The sequence below is a fragment of the Mesitornis unicolor genome, unplaced genomic scaffold (genome assembly GCF_000695765.1).
Source record: "Mesitornis unicolor isolate BGI_N332 unplaced genomic scaffold, ASM69576v1 scaffold37490, whole genome shotgun sequence".
Lineage (NCBI taxonomy): Eukaryota > Metazoa > Chordata > Aves > Mesitornithiformes > Mesitornithidae > Mesitornis > Mesitornis unicolor.
The window spans coordinates 3,596-25,861 of record NW_010156908.1 but is presented as its reverse complement, the minus strand read 5'-3'; the positions used below and the strand labels follow the sequence as shown (position 1 = coordinate 25,861).

Below are 22,266 nucleotides of genomic sequence, written 5' to 3'. Positions count from 1 at the left end.
AAATTTACTCTTTTATGCTCTTTATCCTTTAATATAAACATATGCCTATACACTTTCCCTGAAAATTGCATCAAACACCTGAGTTGTTTTGCCCTCGCACTACTGACTTTAAATACGTACTTGGTTTCAAGATGTGAATCACAAAACCGTAAATATCATGATACCTAAACCAGTGCAATAATAAATACAGGGTACAGCTAAGTGTATTGGCTCCTAATAGAAGTTTCACAACATTCTGTGCATTCCTGAAAAACAAGGTAAGTTACGCTCTAAAAATACCTCAAGCACAGATATTTTCTACCAATACATCATCGGGGTCTGATGTCTTTGTGAAGACTACAGACTCATACCCCACTTCAAAGGAAAACCCCATCATTTCACCTTGGGAGGAAGGTTTCCGAAACTTACCTCCACTCCGCCTTGTTATGCAGGAATGAGTTACACTGGTCTGGAAGGTTGCTGTCATTTGACATAGATTCCAGGATTGAAATGATCTGCTTGAAAGATGGCCTTTTCTGACAACAAAAACAAAAACACCCACAGTATTTGCATTCATATACAACTACTACCGCGTAAAATTCTTTGCAGGAATTTTTCAACTTGAAGACTGCATGCAAGCAACAGAAATTGGGGTGCTGCTTTCTGAACGCAGCATCCTACAAGAGGACTGTAAGTTTGTAAGTGGTGTTTTGTTTGTTTGTTCCTCCTGTTGAAGTTTGGGAAGAGTCACGTAAGCTGGTAGGACTCAAGCTTTAGCTTAGTCTCCCATATCTACCGGTAAAACCTTTTGGTATTCAGTGAGAGCATTAAACAATATTAGTAGCATCGATAACCATCAAGAGTCTTCATTCTCAAGAATCAAGTTTTCCTCAAGCGAAGAAGGAAAATACTGCCAAAAAGAGAAGGCTGGACCCATTAGCAACTGGTACTTGGACAGATGGCCTTTTACAGGTAGTCGCCCAAACTCTTTAATACGTGAAACAAGCTGTTTAGCTGCCCACCAAAAATGGGTTTCTGGCTGTGATCTCTTTCTTAAAGAGAACAGACTTTCCAGGAAAGCCTCTCACCCAGCTACCTCAGGAGCAGCCAGGGAAGAGGCAAAGCCTGAGGCTACACAAGGATGTCTCTGTGGCAGCCGAAATCACATCAGAGGTGCCTGTGCTCTGCCATCCTGGGCTCATTCACTGAACTTTCTGCTCCTGTGCTCGCCAGTCACAGAGAGCAGTTACAACTTCTCTGCATTTTCTACTTTCCCCTTGGTCCCAAAAGGAAGCTGTGAAGCAAGATAATAATTGAAACCTGAAAAAGCCACAGTGAAATGTGTTTCTTGAAAGCGCGCTGACTCTGTTAGTCTGTTTGACAGACCCCAGACAAGGTTGAGACAAAAGGCTGAAACAAAATGTAGATACATAATAAGGGGATGATGCACATTCTCTCTCTATCGCGCCTGTAATTATACCATTTCTGCTAAAATTACAGATGCCGCAATTAAAACGTGCATTTTAATTTGGGAGCACAAAAACAATTAGGAACAATGCTGAGGTGTCTCTCCCAGGAAGATCCAAGTGATTTCCACATTATAAAAGAAAGACAATTTCTTTATTTTAAATGTCAAACAGCATGAAAAAGTGTCAAATGCTTAACAAAAAAAAAGACAAGCTCTCTTATATTGTAACGCTGCACTGCTCGGTTGTAACTGGAGGCTCTGTCTGTCATTTTTTGGTCCATCTCCATGATTTCAGGCAACGGGCAGCTGGATGAGTTATGCAGATTTTCTTTGCAACAGACAGCACTTGCCCCAGTTACCATGTGCTTACACAGCTTTGCCCCCAGCTCAATGTCCACGGAACAGCACAATCCCCCTCCATTTACAGGGGGGCTGGAGCAGGCTGCGGTCATCCCCCTGCAGGCAGGATGATGCTGCTGGACATGCCAGGGCTGACCAGGCCCTCTGCACACACCCTGGAAGAGCACAGACCTCCCAGATCAGGGACCGTGCTGCACTAGGGGACACGGGCCACATGAAATTCATCAACTCTGGTGCAGTTTTGGGAAAGGAGAACCTTCGAACAGCCCTCACACCCTTCTTGTTGCTACAGCTGCATCTCTTGTAGCCACCTCAGTGGGTGTGAATTGTTGATGTGATTTAAGAGCCTCCCAAATGGTGAGGGAGCTGCCAGACAGGAGATCGTGGCTCCCCACCAATACACCAGGGTGCTAGTGCTATGTACTAACAGACTGGCAGATGCATAATGTGCCTTTACTAAACTAATTCTGTTTTCAGGAAAAGATGAAGGGCAAACATCCCCATGCTGCATTAATTACAATATTTTATGGCTTACTTAGGATTCAAAATGCTTCGATGAGTTTTGCTTGCTCCTCCTTTCTTGGGGGTGTATTGGGAAGTACAGGGCAAGGCTGCCACTAAGTGAGCAGAGTCAACACTTCTACCAGGCCTGCCTGGAGTAAAGGCAGTGGAGAGAGTCCAGCGTAGGGCTACAAAGATGATGGAGGGAGTGGAGCATCTCCCTTATGAGGAGCGGCTGAGGGAGCTGGGTCTCTTTAGTTTGCAGAAGAGGAGACTGAGGGGAGACCTCATTCATGTTTATAAATATTTAAAGGGTGAGTGTCACGAGGATGGAGCCAGGCTCTTCTCGGTGACAAAGAATGATAAGACAAGGGGTAACGGACACAAACTGGAACACAGGAGGTTCCACTTCAATTGGAGAAGAAACTTCTTCTCAGTGAGGGTGACAGAGCACTGGCCCAGGCTGCCCAGAGAGGCTGTGGAGTCTCCTTCTCTGCAGACATTCAAACCCCGCCTGGACGCCTTCCTGTGTAACCTCATCTGGGTGTTCCTGCTCCGGCAGGGGGATTGGACTGGATGAGCTTTGGAGGTCCCTTCCAATCCCTAACGTTCTGGGATTCTGTGTGATTCTGGGAGGTAATGACAGAGAACAGGGCTTTTACAAAGGGCAAGTTTTCACTGACTGACTGATCTGGGAGGAGCAGCAATACACACTCTTTGGGTCCTATGCTACAGGCAAAGGAGCAGTTGAGTTGTGCAACCAGAGCTGGAACAAGTGCACAGTGACACAGCACTGATGAAGCTATGCCATTTCTGTGAGCAGCCAGCAGCCACCCTGCCAGCGCTGTAGCTGCCAGATTTACAGGTACCAGCTTTCCCTGGAGGTGAACCTGACAGGAAGACACAAGCCTACACTGCCATGTGGGTTTTGTTGGTTTCTCCCCCCTAGGCAAGGATAATTTCAGATTTAATAAATGTACTCTAAGTGCAGACCGATACCTTGGTTACAACTGGCAAGAAGTGACTGTTGAAATTGGAAGCCCAAGCTGAGAAGGTTTGGTTTTTTTTAAAAGTCTTATTTTTGGTGGATGACTGCTTAGCACTTTCTAGAGAGAGTCAGGCATCTCAAGTCATTCCTTACAAGAGATTCTTAAAATATCAAGGCACGAGTTGCCTTTCAAAATTGCTTCCCTTTATATCTGTGATGTCTCATACAAAAATCTTTAAAATGCATGCCCCTCTAGAAATTATTCTGGCTAATCTTTTCACTGTTTCCTTCCACCCAGTATTTCTTACTAACCGGGTCTGCATAAAACCAGGATATTTAATCCATATGGCTTTCCTTTCCTGCTGCTTCTCTGTTCCCAGGTTCCTGATTGCCATTAAAATATTCAGTAATTTATAAACGTTCTTGATGTTAAAGTGGGAATAAACTGAAGGAACAGATGAAATGAGAAAGAGAACCACTCACCTGTGTTTCAAAGCAAGTAAACAAAGGCATCAGTGATGAGCAACCCTGTTTGTACAATTATCTAGTACCCAAGCAAAAGCTGTTTGTTTGGTAGGGATTTCAACATGTGGAAGCAGTTATTTAAGGTACTTACTTAGCACAGACACTGCTCTTTAATAATCACTGACTTAAAATTATAAGTAATTAACAATTTAGTGCAATGCTTTGAACCCACTAGGGAGTGTTTGTTTCAACCAGCACAGTTTAAACTCTATAAAGATCACCATTACAAATATAATGTGCAGCAATGCACTACGGTCATTTTTCTCGACGAATGAAGAAATTCTTAAGAATTCAAAGCACAGTTAATAGCTCTGTCCATTCCCATACGGAAATGATGGTGTGAGCAGTGTCTGACACTCCAGCTGCTCTGCAGCAGCTCTCCAAGCATATTCCTTAGCCCCACAGTAAATGCACATCCCTCTTCTCAGGGATAAGCCACCTACGATACCTCATGCTTTCTGTGGGCTAAAAGTAGGCACATTAGCAACTGCTTTTGAGCAGCTGACATCCTCAAGCCCACCCCTGCTTGACCTTCAGTAACTTGTTCACGCATCAACTATCTGATTTTCTAAAGCTAATCCTGGTGAACAGGGAACATTACACAGAGCAGTATTTTAGAGGAGTGTGCTCCATCTTTTGGCTCATGCAGGCCACACAGCCTTTTATCAAGGCATTTGGAGAGCTGCGAGTAGAGATCTTTTTCTCAACACGTGACTGAGTAAGTCAGTCACATGCCCAAACTGTGACCAGAGATTACTCCATTTCAGTCATGTGAACAAAGCATTTATAATTGCTTAACAGAGGAGAAGCTGCATGAAAAAAGCAGCGCAGAGCAGACTGTCAGAAAAACCCATCTAACCTGAAATTCACTCTTCGCACAGATCTGAGACGCCTCTGGGAACAGTGCTTCCAGGAACCAGCCCAAACTCGGGTGAATTGCTCACGCTGGCTGAACTCAGCCTGATAGCTGAATATCCTTCCTTTAAAACATGCAGATCCCTCCCTCTCCTTTAAAAACAGCATCAGCCATCTGGACACTTCTGTGTGCGGCTAGAGCAAGCAAGAGAGCAAGCTGATCTAGCATGTGCTGCAATCACAGAAAAGAAGCTCCAATAATTCTGATTCTGTGGCATTGGTGGCGATGTTGATGCTTGGGAGTAGTTATTAAAGATACGTAGTTACCACTGGAAAGTGTTCCTCAGTAATTACTGACCTAGAACTTAAACAGTCTACCTGAAGATTCAAAGACTCAAAGCATTTTTCTCCTCTCTCTTCTGTGGAGAGGATAATTGGGGAATGGCATTTAAATGTGTGTTCGTGTGGAAATCATGCACTGATGATGGATCTCAGGCTTCCTCATCCATTCTGTAGGAAAGCAGCTCCTTGTTTAAAAGAAAAACCAAGAAGGGAAATCTCCTTTCTCATATTGCTCTTCTGTGGCTGCTCTGGTGATAACTAGTTCTAGCTTTAGAGCACCTAAGAGCTATGATTTGCCTTGGGATTAGTCTTGGTCTCTCTGAAATTGTGGGTAACTTTCTTCTGAGTTTAAGGGAACAAAATTCTTGCTGATGCCTTGACTTGAGAAAAACAGCATAATTTCCTTTCTTTACCTATCCTTCCCTCTCTAAAGTACCTTCATAGGCAAAGGAAATGGATGCTAATACTTGGCAATAAAGATAGTATGCCCACAGGCTCTTTCCAGTCAGTTTTATGTGCAACAGGATGGTAGCAGAGTCAATTTAAAGAAGGTAACTCCCATTATCTACAAAACCTTTTACTGAGTAAACACTCCCTTTAATTTTCCTTCTAGTTTATTCCCATAGGGGCAGATTAAGAGTGACAATGGTTTGGTTCCAACTTGTATTTTCACCCCATTTTTATGCTTAAATAATATATTACAGTACTTCTACTATTATATTACTACAGTATAATAATTATAAAGCTCATCATTCAAAGCCCTAAGGGAAGATCAAGAAAGTTTTAACATTAATTCAGAACGTGGTGCTGCTGCTCCTACCCACATTTTATGGATTAACTTACTCTTGACATGATTTAACACAAGGAAGGCGTCAAAGTCAGACCTTGAAATAGATATTTCATATGTGATGGTCACACAATCGAACACAAATTAAATTACCTTTGAATCAGCATCCCAACACTGGTGCATCAGCTCTGCAAAACTTCTGGGACAACTGCTTGGAATGGTTAATCTCTAAAGGAGAGAGAATGTACCAGTTATTGGAAGCACTTCCCTTAAAGCTGCTACCAATAATTAAAAGAGGCAAAACACACTCTTCTTTCTTTTAAGTGCAATATAAAATTTGAAGACTGACATATTAAAGAAAAAATCCCAACACTAGCAAGATGTACAAGTTAATTAATAGACTTACAAAGAAGGGATGGAAGAAATGCACAGATGGAGTTGCTTAAGAAAGCTCGGAGATAAGGCAGTGAAAACGAGGCAAACAACTTTTAACACTAAAACACAGTGATTTGTGGAGGTTACTGCATGGTATCCTAAGATGCTTGTCAAGATAGGTGTAACATTCTGCCTGTTTTAATTCCTTTGTCCCACAGAGATGATCCAGCTGTACAATGCTTATAACCACTTTTGATGTAACAAAAGGCTGAAACATAGATTACATTAAGTGAGTTAAAATAGTGAAGCTCTACATGACATAAGAGATGTCTCATGAACCTGTGGTCAGAAGGATTAATGAGGACACGCAGATCTCAGAGAGTACTCACAGAGTGCAGTGAACCTGTATAAATATTTCCTGATGACTGAAGACAAGGAGTTGCTGGTTATAGCCAGGACCACTAACTACAGAGGATTAGTCTGAAGCTTGTTTGGTTTCCTTTGCTGAGAGTTTTAAACCATGAAAAGATTCCCTCGTCAGTGTTAGAGGACTTTCAGTTTAAAGACTCTGCCTCCACGCTGGAAAGCCTAAAAGCAAATCCATTCTCATACATGCACACCCAGACACCGAAGCCTCTCCAGTCGCGACTAAACAACATTACACATATAAGGAGATGCCTCTGCTCTCGCCAGGGCAGTCGACTGACTTCAGATGTTTCATACTAAATTAAAAAAAATACGTAGATTAAAATAAAAAACAGTTCCTTAGTGAAAATGGGTCCAAATATAACAGGGGTCAAGCTGAAAAAAAAGGTTCCCTGTCCTGTAACAGGTAAGAACCAGATATTACAGTTCTGCTCAGACCAACCTGCCAAGAAGACAGGTTGATTTGATTTGTCCTACTCTTGGCCTTTCAGAATCAAAACAAATTGTGTCAAATTGTACCACGACATTACTACAACGTGACCTGCAAAGACTTACAAGCCACGGCAACCAAAGTAAGAGCTAACAAATTCTGCTGCACAAGCATTTGGGCAACATGAAGACTGGAAACATGAGGTACAGAGCCAGGGCACTGCAGGAGTATGATTATTAAAATAATGTCATACCTTAAGGTGCAAAGCTTTCTGTGCAAGAAATACACAGAAATTCGTACAATGCATAAGCAAGTTGTACTGGTGCTTGATCTCTGGTTGAGTCATTAGCCTAAAAATACACTGGCTAGTCTTGCTACAGTATTCCTCTGTAACCCTCGCTGCTCCAGGAGGTGGAAAAATCAATTGCAATCACCATTTGTATGTCTCTCACTTACGCAGAATGTTATCTGTCGTGCAATACAGAGGTAGCAGGTTCCAAAAGTGCCATATTATAATGAAGATGACATTTCTCAGTGTTAATTCATTATGAGATCACTCCTAGCATAATCTGAACTCTCATTTTTTTTCTTTTCTAGATTTAAAAAAATATGTAATTATATAGAAACTTTACCAGAATAAAAATAACACTGTGAAATTATGCAGAGAGAGTCGAAAAAGACCCTTACAGAATCATTAAAATCCACTTCATTTGTTGGGCCCAGGCTTTGCAAAGGCGGATTTTTCACCCTATGCAATTATGCTTTGGCCTCAGTCCCACACCGATTTCAACAAGAGACTTGCAGCGAAAAAAATGGAGGACTGGCTCAACAGTGACTCACAACAAATGCTGTTGTGAACCGGAACCATGCAACCCCACTGATGTCAACAGATTGAACTAAGAGCAGAACCCGACCCTCACGCTTGCTTTGGGACATAGAAACTATGAAGAAAAGTAGTGCAAGCTGACTGTTGCAAGGCTTATGCTAGGCATGTTCCCCAGACACGGCCAGAAAAAATAAGAACTATGTAAGCAAGCGTTAATGCCCTCTAAGTAACCTGGCACCTTTCCAGAGAAGATGGTAGCAGACAAACAGCTGGCTCTGGAAATGTCACCCCTTAAGTTTCCTCTGCCATGAGTAAAAGAGTCGTCACGTCCACATTTTGTTCATACTGTGTTTTACGCAATTCCTCGCTCTGGAAAATTGCTGAGAAACGTTTGTTGTACCCTCTGATGTCTTTCAGTGCATCGCACAACGTTCCCAGTGCCACTTTGTACCCCTTACGTAAAACCACACATAGGCATAGGAAAGAAATACTGTTGATGGAAGGCCTTCTGGTTCCTCCTTCAAAATTATGTGTGAGGCTTTTCCTAAACTAGGAGAAAGAGTCTCTTTGTGCCTCCTGGTCTGCTAAACACTGTAGAAGACCACATTCATAATCTTCACACTGTTAGCGTAGCATTTCCACCTAAGTGGTATATCACAGTATCGCTCACTGGAATTAATCCAGTCCTCAAATAGAAGGGAAAAAAAAAATGAGAGGGGAGGAAAAACACCAACAAAAAATATTAAACTAAGAGGAGGAAACCTAACTCTTCTGTTTAACTCTGAAGCATTTTGAGAAACAGTTTATGTAGAATAATAGGAATCTGTATTGTACAGCCAGTGCCTCGCCATTGTAATGTTTCCCAAGCTTCCGCTGTGTCTAGATAGAGGAGGTTTCATCTTTGTGGAGGATTTCCATGCTTGTCTGTGTGTGGTACAGTCACAACTTTAAATGTTTTTTAAATGTAGTTACTGTCTTTGATTTCAAGGGACTATGTGTTCAGATATACCCTCACATGTCCAACTAACTGAAAGCCTCAATTTGTGAGAAGAAGAAAAGCGAGGCCGGGGACACTGTACAAACGGTGTTTACACCACTGAAGTGCTTTTGAAATGGAAAGACTCTGCATGAGGAGGCTTGCAGCTATGCCACAGCCTTGCCGATACCAGTGAGGAGCTCATCTTCAATGTAGTGTTGAACGTAGGTGGCAAAACTGTAATTTCTCTCTTTTTTTAAAACTATTTTTTCTTCTTTTATTTTTGAAATTTTCATCTAAGCGGCAGTTTCTTGTACTATAGTGACTCCTGCTGGGAGAGTTAAGTTGAAGTAGCTGAAGGTCTCTTACAGATATATCAACTCCCGGCCAGTAAAAAGATGTCCTAAACGCAGGAGATGGAGTTAAACTGTTCCCCTACCTTGGACGCAATGGCTTCTTTCATCACTAAGAACAAACCCCTAGGTTTTACAATTGAGACTGAGAAACTAGTACAGTACTTGTACAATTTTTGATCTACAGCATCACGACGTGAAGCTGCAACAATTAGATGTAAAGGGTCCATTCATGAGGAATAACATCACTTTGACCCTTTGTGTTAGCTCCTACTGCTAATCTTTCCATACGCGTGAACTTACTTTCAATTTGAAGAAGATGAAAAAGTCTTTTGCAAAACCCCAATACTGTTTTCTGATCTATGTACCTGAATGTAGAAACGTAGTCTTACCTCGTTTTTTTCCACTACAAGCCAAGCTACTTGTAATCCTTCCAAGCCTTTAAAGGGGACCTCCCTTGTTAGCATCTCCCAGAGAACCTGGAACAGAAAAAAAGAAAAGAATTTTTATTTCTGCACTTTGTATTTTAAATACATTATTAAACCTTGATACAGCCCTATTCTGTATCCAATTATCAGGCAACCAGTTTCCATTTGCAGGAACTTGGACCAGTGTTTGTGTGCAAGATCCCCTCACTAAATTAATTTAAACGTTTCTGCTTTTTCCTCTACAGAAAAGCCCAGATGAAAAACTGGGTTGTTTTAATGCCTTCGATTTTGAGAGCCATGGAAAATGCTTTTTACTTTCTTTGTATACTATAAAGTTCACATTTGGCAGTTGAGACTTGGGAAGACAATGAACAACTCCTCTCCTCAGCCCAAACCAGACACATCTTTGTGTTGTAGGCATTTTGTATTCTGAAATATTTCTATATGATTGCAACCAGTGCTTCTCAGTAGGCAGAATATGATCCAAAAGCTATTTTGCTCCTACGATATGCCTATGAAAATAGTAAATATAATTTTTCAAGCAAAACTGTAGTTGTTTATCTCCGAGTGTATGATTGCGTTAAACAATATGGAGCGTATAGAAATCTACTCTGTTCTCCTCAATATCTTACAGAGGCACTGTCCTGAAATATAGGAAGATCTCCTAATTTTGCTTGCTTTTAACATTTTAGTAACACAGTACTTGAGAATCCAAGCTACTCTGTAGAAAAGAGTTTGGCATCACCAAAAAGGCTTCACGTCGATGAATCCAACTTGCTTTCCTGTCGTTGGGACTAAAGATTGGAGTTGAACCAAATTAACAGGCACTTTGTACCTTCCCTTGTACGTGTCTCTACCTTTTTTTTTTCCCTTTTTTTTTCTTTTTTGTCTTTTTTCTTCAATCAGAACCTTCACGTGTGCACCTTGTTACAAATATCTATGGACAAACTTTCTCTTCTGCTTATCTACCAAGCCTATCAACAAAAAAGACATAATTTATGTCGCATCTGACTAAATGCATTAAGATCCTTATGCAAGTCTCTGTAACCCCACTATTTGGTTTAGTACCCAGGCTTGTTCCAGCTACGTCATTCTGAATGGATTCTAGCGATCTATGAAGGTAATTAGAGAGAAAATGCAAGAATATTGGCAGATGCCGCTCAAGCAGAAAAAATGCACTGAAGCGGAGTTGGGCCTTTTATCAAGTGAACGGGGTACTCCATCAATAGACCTATTTGAATAATTCTGCCTAAGTCAGAAGACTGATTAGTAAAGGTAAGGGTATCTTGGAAAAAAATCAGTAAAAGGACAGTTTTCCTGAGAATAAGAAACACATGGGGAAAGCTCTCATAGAGGTATTCAACTCTCCTGTCTGGCTCAATTAATTCCTTCTAGAATTTTAAAAAAAAAAGCACCTCAATTCATAGTTCCAATTATTAACTCTTTACTGGCAGAGAAGGGAATTCAACTGAGAGAGAGGGAAATACTGCAGCAGTCCCATGTACTTCACATAAAAAGGCAGCGTACAAAAGAGCCAGCCTGAAACAGAAGCCGCTGGACCAAATCAAACGTGCAGTTGAGCAGCCTTCAGAACCACCTCATCTGTACGGCTGTACCAGGAAACCACAGAGAAGGAGCTCAAGAGACGTGCAACTCAAGTTTACACATCAGATAGAGCAGCATCTAAGTACAGCTTCCAAGTAAAGAACATAATTAAATAGATGTTAGAAGTCTCTAAGAGCCCTGAGCAGGAAAACTCTACTGCTCTGCTACCTTTCTTTCCAAAGACTATAAATTGCAAGGGTTGTCTCATTTCATTCATGCATATGTGTTTGTGCAGTACGTTTTGCATTGAATTCCTTTCTCATGACACCTTTAGTGCTTATTTCCACTGCCTATATGGATCACTGCCTTCCTAAACCAAGAGTGCTAGCTTAAAACACTTCAAGATTCCAATGGGAAAAACCAGCAATCTGACACAACATGAGGAATTTTTCTTAATGCCTTATTTTTTACTAATAGCAAAAGAAAGTAAAAGATACAAAAGTGGGGTGTCAGAAATCCTCGTATTTATTTCCACAGGTTTAGAAAATGTTCTGGCAACAATGCAAATTTCGTAATTTAGGTAAATGGTGTAGATAGAGCCTTTCCTTGCAATGGTGACGTGTCTCTCTCTTCAGTTTTATAGGAGCTTCAGCCCCATCTCATGAATTAGCTATCCTGAATCATCAGGCAAGGTGAATCATTGCATTAGCAGTCTTTTAAAAAGCAGCATATGGGTATCTTCTGCATTCCCATTTGCCTCTTCCTGTCCCCAGGGTCATTCAGCAGCAGAAAAAGCACCTCAACTTGACTTATCCCAGCCTCTTTATTGCGAGATACACTCCATTCAATTTCAGAGCTAGCTCCCCAGCTCACCTCCTATGGAAATCAAGCTATCTTACATTTCTGGTGTAATTTAATTTGACATTGCCATAGTTCATTTCTCCTTCCACCTCCGATAGTGAGCATCACCTGGTTTCCTGACCATAGCACGTCTCTGTGATGACGGAGAGCAGGTGCTCACAGAGAAACAGCCAAGCCAGACACAGCGATGGAAAACAAAGCAAGATCATTTAATGGAGTGGTTTGTAAGCTGTGGCCTCTGAAGATGTTGGCCTCTTCTTTGCATACAGAGAAGCAGAAAGGAAATGCTAATCCTGTACATGAAGCTGAGAATAAGAATTCTTCAGGAAAAGCTCACATGCTTACTTGTTTCAATTCTTATCCTCTCAACTATAACAACCAAAAGGAAAAAAACCAGACCAAACCAAACCCTCACATCCCTACCCCAGTGCAAAGTCAATAAAGCTACGAAGTGCCATATAGGATAGAAAACATCCAAAAGAGTAATTTGAGAAAAAGCAAACAGCGTGAACGTCTTCACTGAAAAAAAGAAGTGTTTTCTCTTGGTAGAAAAGTGTTCGCAGATGAGGGTCAGGAGCCACAGTTAGCAGAAATACAGCATGAGCAGAAAGTGCTGCACTCTTAGAGGTACTGCCCTTAGGTATGAAAATTAGGTCAGCCTTCTCTGCATTGATCCAAGTGGAAGTTAAAGATCTCATAATTCTTTTCAAAAAGAGTACGGGATAACCCCTGGAGCTGGCCAACATTCCCTCTATAAATAACGTGTGTTCTCATAGCTAAAGCAATGTATGAACTATTGCTAGGAGCATAACAGCTGCTCCATTTAACGGCAGTCTCTAGGCTACCACTAGTCAAATCATGGTCTTACCTTTTTGTTCTTGTAAGCATTAAAATAATTCAGCTAGATCACATACTTTTCTATGATTAAACACATTTATGCCGATACACAAACACTACACTGCAGTGCACTACAAAATAACACATTCTGCGCATACATCTTCATGATCTCAAAACAGCTTTTAGAGTGAACATTGTCATTCCACATAGACCTTTGTATCTGGAAGAAAAGCAAGGAACTGTTTTGAGCAGCACACACAATGACACGAGACACTGTTACTGACGCAAGTGAACTCCCAGGCTGATCACCTGTAACATCTGGTATCTGTTGTTTAGAGTATGAATTTGGAAATGGATTAGAAAAGAGAATCACAGCATGGCTGAAGGACAGTGCAAGACCTGTCTTTGTGTTGTTATAAATCTGGAACATTTAGCCTTAGTATTCCATGGCAGTGGTATAACTTATTTACTAGATATCTCAAAGAGAATATATGGACCTGTTTAACTATCCACGAAGTGCAGGACAAACTACTCTGAACATTAGCAATAAACATGTATGCAACCGTTCCCAAAGAAGAAAACTCATTTCAGCTGAGGAGCTACTCAGACCTATAAGCCTGCAGAAAGACTTTGACACTTCATGGAAAAAGGCCTTGCACACCTTAAGTGGAATATTCAAAGACACAGACTGGTTTGCAGAAAGAAAAGCCAGTCAGGAAAAAACACAGCAAAAAAGAAATTAAAGAAAACCATGGGGAAGGCAACAAATATTGCAAACAGAGTATCTATTCATAGCATTTTACTGGTTTACATTTGAAAGGATTCTGTTCTTTGTTAACAGGACTCTAACTGAAGGAAAGCAGATCTGTCTCCCTAGCACAAAAGCTGCTGGCAAGTGTTACACATTGAAAGAGGATTCTTTAAATTTTGTTTTTATAGATGATAATCATTTGAAGATACAAAAACACCCTCTCTAAGGTTTCTTGTTTTCAGTCTCCTAGCTAATTCTCTGATAGTCTGACGCTTACTATAGGGAGATTCCAACTTTCAATGTTACATTCGGACAATTTCTTGCTGGTATAACCCCATTATGTCAGTAAATTCACCAACAGAGAACTTGGACCACTGCCATTCTTCATTTCTACCTCTGTATCTCCTCGGAAAACGATGATGTTCCAAGACTAAAGTTATAAAAAGACTAATTCATTCCTAAGCGAATTCATAAGCTTCGACCCACAGCAGAACACGTTAGCTCAAAACCAATATATTAAAAAAATACGAGTCAAATATTATTAGGCACACTAAAGTAGCATTATACACCCATAGCCACATTAAAATATTCTAGTAACACTGAACTGTTTTCATATGGAGGGTAGTTGAGTTGTACCTCCAAGCACAGAGCTGTCAAAGGAGCTTTATTTTTTGGACAAGGAAAAATAAACTCTGTGCAACACACTGTTCCCCAGGTTCTGGTAATACTTGACATCCTAAGATATTAAACAATTTCTTACCTTCTCCCACTTCTAGAAAGGCGATTCACACCAAGAGGACTACGTGAGCAGTCTGAGCTATAAGACCATGTTTGGAATTTCTCCTCTAACATTTTTGCTTTGTTTTGAAACTGGAATGTTTCACTTCAGTGGATAATATGTGATTGCTTCCAGTAACAGTTTACATTAACATTTACATTTGTCAGCTTACGTTCTATTACTGTTTGTGACCTAGTTCAGTTAAGCAAGCAAGGATTTTTTTCTATCTGCCAATAGAGGCTTTTTCTCTCTCCTTGCAAATCTTCAACCTTTCATTTGTACTCAACACCACATTGTGTCATATATTTTTTCCCTATAAACAACTGTCTGACAGAAAGTTTAAGCCTCTTCCATTGGGACATCAGCTTAGCTATGCACAGCCACAGGTGGCAGCTTAAAACCATAGTGCCTCCTTCGTATCTCTCTCCTCCCATCCCTCAAAGAGAAAGAGGCAACACTTGACAGGTACTGCAAGAATTCCTTATTCTGCCACCCGCCACTGAATTGAAAACCAAAACCAGTTAATAATACAGACATGCATGGAAACTACAACCTTATTTCCTTTCTTTTTTCCCCAAAGTATTCATTGCTGTTCTCTGTCAGAGAAAGGCTATGGGGCTAGGCACACAACTGGCCTGAGCAGTACAGCTATTTCTAGCCTATTTTGTATCGCAGAGCAAAACCAAATTAGAGTAACTGTGGACAGGGTGAAATAATTCACATTACTGTACCTGCAAAGCTGACACTGATGAACTGATTGTTCCCCCTTAAGAAAAATGGCAGAGCCATGCTGGCTTTTTCTGTATTTTTAGATGGGGCCCTCTACCTCAACCAGAGGTACAGTCTCTGTTCTCACAGCTAATGACAGCAGAGTCTTTTAAACAATTAAGCATGGAGAAGTGACTTACTTTTTAATATAAACCAGTGACACTCCATTTTATGGAAAGTGGAATCCTAATCAGTTCACCCTATTATACACCTATTGCAACATAGTGTTTTCCTCTTCAGTTCCACTAAAAGGCAAGCAGAGATTCACGATGCAGATTGTTCAGCGGTTCCTGCAAGCCTTTGGACATATGCTGAATGCTTGTGGGAAGGCATGCACTCCCCACACTGGCATGCTGCTAATCTAATCAGAAAAGAGTCCTGCTAAACATGCAAGACACCGTTCTTCATTTTAAAGCATGCAATTATAAATTATGGGTCACTCTTGAAAGAAAGTATGATATTTTTTGTTGCCCTTATTTAGAATTGCTGTTCTTGCATTGCACAAATTCTGTCACACAAGAGATCTGCTACTACACACAGGGAAATGAGAGGCACTCACCACTCCGTATGAGTATGTGTCACACGTTTCAGACACTGGGAGGCTTTGGATAACTTCTGGGGCCATCCATGGAAAAGTGCCCACTAATGACATATGTGTTGTATGGGAGTGGAACCTTGAGGCACCAAAATCACAGATCTGGCAAAAATAAATTACAAATAAACAGATATTAGAGTATCAAACCTCATTCATAAGGCGTCAAAACACTGAGTCAAGCAGCAGCATCGCTCCACAAATAATTAAAGCGTTCATACCTTTAACACGCCATCAGCAGCTATAACAACTGAAAAAGAAGAAATAATGGGTTACAAGAATGGTATTAAAAATAAGCACAATACATTTTCACAGCAAAGAACTTTGTGTTTTATCAAGACAAATGATCCTACGGTGAGCCAGCACCTGAACATGCACACATGCATGATTGTCCCGGTGTCCTTGAGATGCTTTAGAGAACATCTGTTGACCACCTGCAAGCCTCTGAACAAATGCAAAATCTTTCAGGCCTTTCTGAGTTCAAAGAGCCACACAACTATAGCTATCATACAGATAAACTCCATTTCCCTCAACGTAGTTAGGCTTAACAAGAACCAATCTGAAAGATTCATAAATATGAGATAAAACTTACAGCTGATCTAGATGTAGACTTTTTTTGACTATTATCTCTCCATGTGTATTATTAAAACCTGTATCCTTCCTATCTCACTACTACACTTAAAAGGCAATGTTCACCAGATTTCATAAATGGTTGTCAACTGCCAAGTCCAGTTTAACCAGTACAGCTCCAGAACAGGCTCTTCTGTGCCTCAACAACTCCTAGTGCAGCCGAGGTGTGCGTCACTTCTGCGTGTTCACAAAGCTCAGGCACAGATTTAAATACGACGTTAACCGGTAACAGTAAACGCAGAGCATTTCAGTGTTTTGCTACTTTACCATTCCTGGACTTCAGATCTCTGTGGATTACTTTGACTGGAGCTTCCATGTGTAAGTAGTGCATTCCTACACAAAACAAGGGAGCAGTCTAGTTAGGCAGGTTAAGCGTGGCCATCACTTATCAGCAGTCATTTTCTCTGGTTCCTATTACATGTCCTCATTACAAGGTGGCATATCTGTATGCCATACTGATATCCTGCAGGAGAAGCGAGGGTTCCCATAATCTACTTTGAGTAAAAAACACTAAGCAGAGCTCCTATCTCTCAGAGCACCCATACAGGTAAGTTAACACTTATTAATGCCATATTTAGCTATTTTGTCTGAGGCACTGTCTACACAGGGAAGCCTAGGTATTAATTTATTGCTCATTCATGAGTTTACACTAATTCTTGTGTGGTCACAGAGAACACAAAGGACAAAAAAACAGGTTGTTCTACATCATTATACAAAGTACTTCAGTATGTTTGCTGAGAATAAGCCCTCAGCTTCCTTAAAAGTCCCAATTCAAATCAAATGTGACGATAATTATGCACTTTACCTCATAATTACTCTACATCAGCAAAATTATCCTCTTGGGACTTAGGGGCAAACCAGAAGTAAAACTGGCTCAGAGAAGCCATTTTAATTTCAGAAATTATTTCGGATTCATCATAAGCAAGGAAAATACTAAAAAGCACAGTGAATAGGGCTTGGGGCTTTGGGGAGGGTGTGTTGTTTGTTTTTGGTTTTGTACAATGTGAATAAGGAAGTACAGGAAAGCTTTTCATGGGGAAAGCATCTTCAGCTGCACACTTTGCTGGCTGTGTAGGACAGTAATGCACTGCTGGTCTTGCTTACCTTTTGCTATGTCAGTTGCCCAGGTCATGATATGATCCATATCCATCTCTTCACTTTTGTTACTATTAATGTAATCAAACAGTGAGCCAGCAGAGGCATACTCTGTTACAAAGAAACAACAAACAAATGCACATGACATTTTAAAACACCTAAATTGAAAGTTCTAATAGAAATTCTGCTGGTTCCAGAAAGCAGTCGACTGCTGGCTTAATGACAAGGAATTTGGGTTCAACAGCTAATATTATTAGGAGCATAGTGGTTGTTCTGACTGTTCCAACACACACATAATCTATCACTAAGGGGAAAAAACCCCTGTAAAATCAATCATATATAAGAAGAGACATCTGGCATCATGAGATGAGGCCCTTACGGCCCACACGGAAATGGTGGTAGGCCTTCACTGCTGTACATTACCTCACCCTAAGCTATGAAGGCAAGGTGCTTTCTTACACTCCTAGTTCAGGAGCATCAGAAGTTTTTCTTAACTTCTTTCAACAGCACAGTGGGATTGTACGGGTACAAACAAGGGCTTTTTTGGGCCGCTGGTGTCTGCAAGTGTGGCAGACTGTCCACTGCCCAACTGCCAGGGCTTGCAGGGCTGAAAGCTGGAATGACAAGCCCGCTACACCTACATGTGTTTAGGTGTGAAACTGGAGACATTTTTATGTAACTTGAAATCCTTATGTATTTAAACAGTGAATTTGCCGCTCCTGATGAGAAGGGGAATTAGTGAATGAGTTCAGTGGTATCGGATCGTTCTTATTGTTGTTTCTGAAGAAAGCACATATTCCCCACGGGTGAGCCGCACTGCATATCAATGATGCCCCATAACAAAGGATAATTCTTTTATTTCTTTTTTTTTAAGAGTAAAACCAGGTGTTAAATATATGATGTTCTGTTAGGAAGAAAGGGTTTGTAAGTACAAAGGGAAATTAAAATTTTCTTTTCCTATTTCCCCATGGAGGAGCAGAGCAGCAGATCAAACCATTTGTTCATAAAAAAATGGAAGGATGAAACTAGAGGTCTAACCCTGAGGTAAGTGGGTGAGATTTCTATGTGCTGCAGGTCATGTTTAGCAGTCTAAAGGCTGTAGCTCCTCTGCTTAGCATTTATTGTTACCCCCCTTAATAAGCTTTATGCTTATTTGGTATTCATTCATGCTTCACCAAAACACAGCAGGAGGTTGCTGGTGAGTTGAAGCAGCTGATGTATTTTCTTCTATCTGGCTGCCAAGAGAGTGGGCACACGTCACCCAGTGTAATCTGAGTAGCCCAACGAACCAGGGGGATGCAAGGAGCAACTTCAAGCCTATGATCCCTCTCTCCCAAGGCCATTCAGTGCGCTTATCAGGCAGAATTTGAAACCTACTTGCAAGACTCCCAACATCTTCATACCTAAGGTGGCAAACCAGCTGGGATACAATTGAGATGCTTAATTTCAGCCGTTTCAAAGCAGCCACAAAATCATTTCCTCTAAGACTACGTCAAATACATCCAAGTTGTTGTTAGTAATAGTATTAAACAATGAATGCTATATGACAGGCTAAACACATAAAAGGTAAACATAGCTCCTCATCAAGGAAATCAAAGCCATTGGGAGACTGCTGCATGGGGAAGGAAACTCCAGGACGAGACTGAATCTGCAGCCTAGAACATGGTAGGCCTTATGAGAAGATTCCAGTGCTAAATGAAAAGAAGGAAGGGGGAAATAGGAAGTCCCTTGAAAGTAAACACTCCAGTGGCAAGTTAGTTTTGGATCAGGACTGCAGGACCTCCCGCTGGAAAGAGCCCCTGCAGAAGTGTTGCTTCTGATGTCACTGAAAGAGGAATAAGCTGCTGACCTGCACATTTGCTCAATTAAAACATACTCTTTTTTTACCCATGATGTCATCATCTGTCTTATAAATGGATTCTTCAGGAACAGGTTGGCTGCATGCTTTGCATGTCTTCACAATGCATAATTTGATCCACCAGGGTCAGGGACAGCTCAGCACTCCGAGCCCTTTGCCACTCTGTGAACCGAGGTGAGCAAGCTTCAAACAACAAAGCTTTATCCTTTAGTATCTGTCCTATATATTTACTGAGCTACAGATTTTTAGTAGGAGGTTATGGATTTGGAAATCATATCGCAAGAATACTTTACTGTTGAAAATGGAAAAGAGCTATTAGCTTTACAAAGACAAGCTCTGCATGCCTGACTGGCCCCAGCCTGTGATGGGCTGTGGTATACACCATGTGTGTGTGTGCAGACGGGGGCACAAGCTCTGAGATTCTTTTGGGAGACAGCAGCTGTGGTCAAAACCCAGATGTGAAAGCTAGGCATGGCGATGGCTGTGGACAGAGACAGCCAGTGACATCTAGAATGCTGTGATCCCTGTTAGCAGCCTGTGCCAGCAGGGAAACGTCTTTTGCCTGTAGATACAGCCTTAGAGAACTCTTTGACAGTCCCACATAAGATGCTATGTGCAGTTAACGCTCAGTACGTGCCAATGCTTGGCTGAATGCCCTCATCTCCATCACACTGAAGAAACATCCATTTCTCAGCATTTCTTCTTGTTTGGGATTTCCCCTGGTAAGAAAAGGATCTCTGACTAAACACAGGATTAAGTCTGCAAAACTGAAGGCCATCCAGAAGATCATGGAGCAAAAATCTCTCTAAAAGATATTTCAAGTGCAATTAACATTTCTTTTCTCAGTAGCCATTCTCCCATTTGAAAAAGGTGTGGGGAAATGGAGCCTTGCTTCCCTACCAATCCATGTGACCCCAGGGAGAACCAATGCAGTTTGTTTAAAGAAAAAAAGGGTTTCTCTTCAGCCAGGGTGGAATTAGAGCTCCCCAGCTAACAAAGTGGTTGGACCATGCAGCGTAGTCTCTCTGTCAAAGATAAAGAGTCCCCTTTCCCAATGACATAACCAACTGCTTCAGCTGCTGTCTCCCCTGGGACTGGCAGGCAGGTCAATGTCCTCTGAACACTGACCTTTTGTGTCATCAAACTGAGGACTTTCTAATCCAGCCATGATCCTAAGTTGTTGACGGCACATCTCCTTTGTCACTCTGCTCACTGGTTTACGCTTAGTGCACTTATTTTATAAATGACAGTAAAATTACACTACTTGAGTCATTACCTTTCTATTATTTTTATTGGTATTCAAGTTCCTGTCTGTACGCTATCACCAGTGCATCCTCTGAGTTCTGTAGCCAGTAGCCACCTCTGGAGTACTGGTTGCAACACTGCGACCTCCTGCAGGCTGATACTCCTGTAAGTAAAGCTCCCCATGCTCTGAGCAGTGCTGCATCTCGGATGCACTCCCACCGGATTACACTGCCATCTACTGTGACAACCAGACGGCTAGGAGACAGGTAGAAATAACTGCATTTTTACAGGTTCTGTCCAACATGTGAGAACCAGTAAAAACCTGAATGGCAGTGGTTCAAACTGGGATTTGACTGTGCCACATGCAAAAACTGCTCTTTGCATCAAACTCTTTGAAGTGCTACAGATGTGCCAAAGCATGCCTCCTAACCCACCCTTTCATGGGTTTTATCTTTCCAAACATTGTTTCAGCACACTGCAGATCTCTGCTTTGGGTTTGTTTTCTATTACTGTATTACCCAGTTTCTCCCATACAGGAATGGGAGAAATTACATTTTCTGTAATGTAATTTTATATCTAGACCAACTTCCAAGATAAGGGAAGGAAAAGCTTGAAGTGATAGGAATAAAAAAAAAAAAACAAAAAACCAAAAACCAAATCCAACCCCAAACCACAAAAACCAACCTCCACATAATTCTAGGAAAGCCAGAACGATTGAAACCTGGATTCCAGCGAATAAAGGCAGTTGCCTCATGGCATCTAAGAACCCTTGGCTCTAAAGCTCTTCCCATGGCTGGGAAGTTCCCAATGCAGATTCTCCCATTTTCAACACAGGCAGAATCCACAGCGCAGCTTTGCTCTGAGCAGACTCTCAGCCTTCCCCTTTCACAGCACTTGCCAGAACTTTGTGTCATGAAAACCTCTACTTCTGTCACATGCCATTTAAAATGGAAAAGCAACTCACACGACACAGTAAGAGAGCACAGCGAAAGCTTCTATTTAAAGCAGTGCCGTGTTTGTGCACTGAGAACGCCCCTGACTCCAGCCAGCTGCCTCTGTGCGTGTTCCCAGCCTGGTTCCCACCTCCAGCGCTCACATTTACACTGAGGCAGCTGGTGCTGAGCACTCTGAACACTCAAATTAGGCCAGAACAATCCGCAAAACACTGAAACTGGACAAAGCTAATACCTTGAAATGTTTGAGTTTTACAGAATCAAGACAAAGGTCAGACAAAAATCCTTACCTGTGACTATGCCATAATTCGGAGGTTCAATGACAGCTCCATAGAACTGAATGATGTTTTTGTGACTGAGCACACTGAGTATTTCTGCCTGTTGGAAACAAACAAGCAAACAAGAAAGTTAAATTATTAAGAACAGGACATTTACTATAATAGTTTATTTTATACCCAAACACATATACAGCATACACATATAACACATATATAAACACACACACAGAGGTATCTAGAAAAAACTCTCCACAAATCCTTGCCATTTGAAAACATCATGAGAGAGTTTGGCAGATGAATGCTTAGTATGTTTGCGAGAGAAGAAAGAAAAAATGGAAAGAAGATTTCAGACTATTCTTTCATGGCCAAGGCACAAGATGTAGAAGTTAAGTCTTTGGAAAAACTGAAGGCCTTGGAAAACTTTGTTCAAAAGAAATTGCAGAGTTGCTGCAATCC

General features: G+C 41.3%; 1 protein-coding gene across 1 annotated transcript; it reads right to left on the bottom strand.

The window, feature by feature from the left end:
• Window positions 1-391: 391 nt before the first annotated feature.
• On the bottom strand, window positions 392-21,910 carry LOC104548741 (mitogen-activated protein kinase kinase kinase MLT; the record flags this gene model as incomplete). Its single annotated transcript, XM_010194849.1, has 8 exons — window positions 392-515; window positions 5,959-6,033; window positions 9,584-9,670; window positions 15,719-15,856; window positions 15,973-16,001; window positions 16,649-16,714; window positions 17,486-17,587; window positions 21,823-21,910. Coding segments are annotated over 8 exons (696 nt in total), but the record flags the coding sequence as incomplete, so codon positions are not given.
• Window positions 21,911-22,266: the final 356 nt, after the last annotated feature.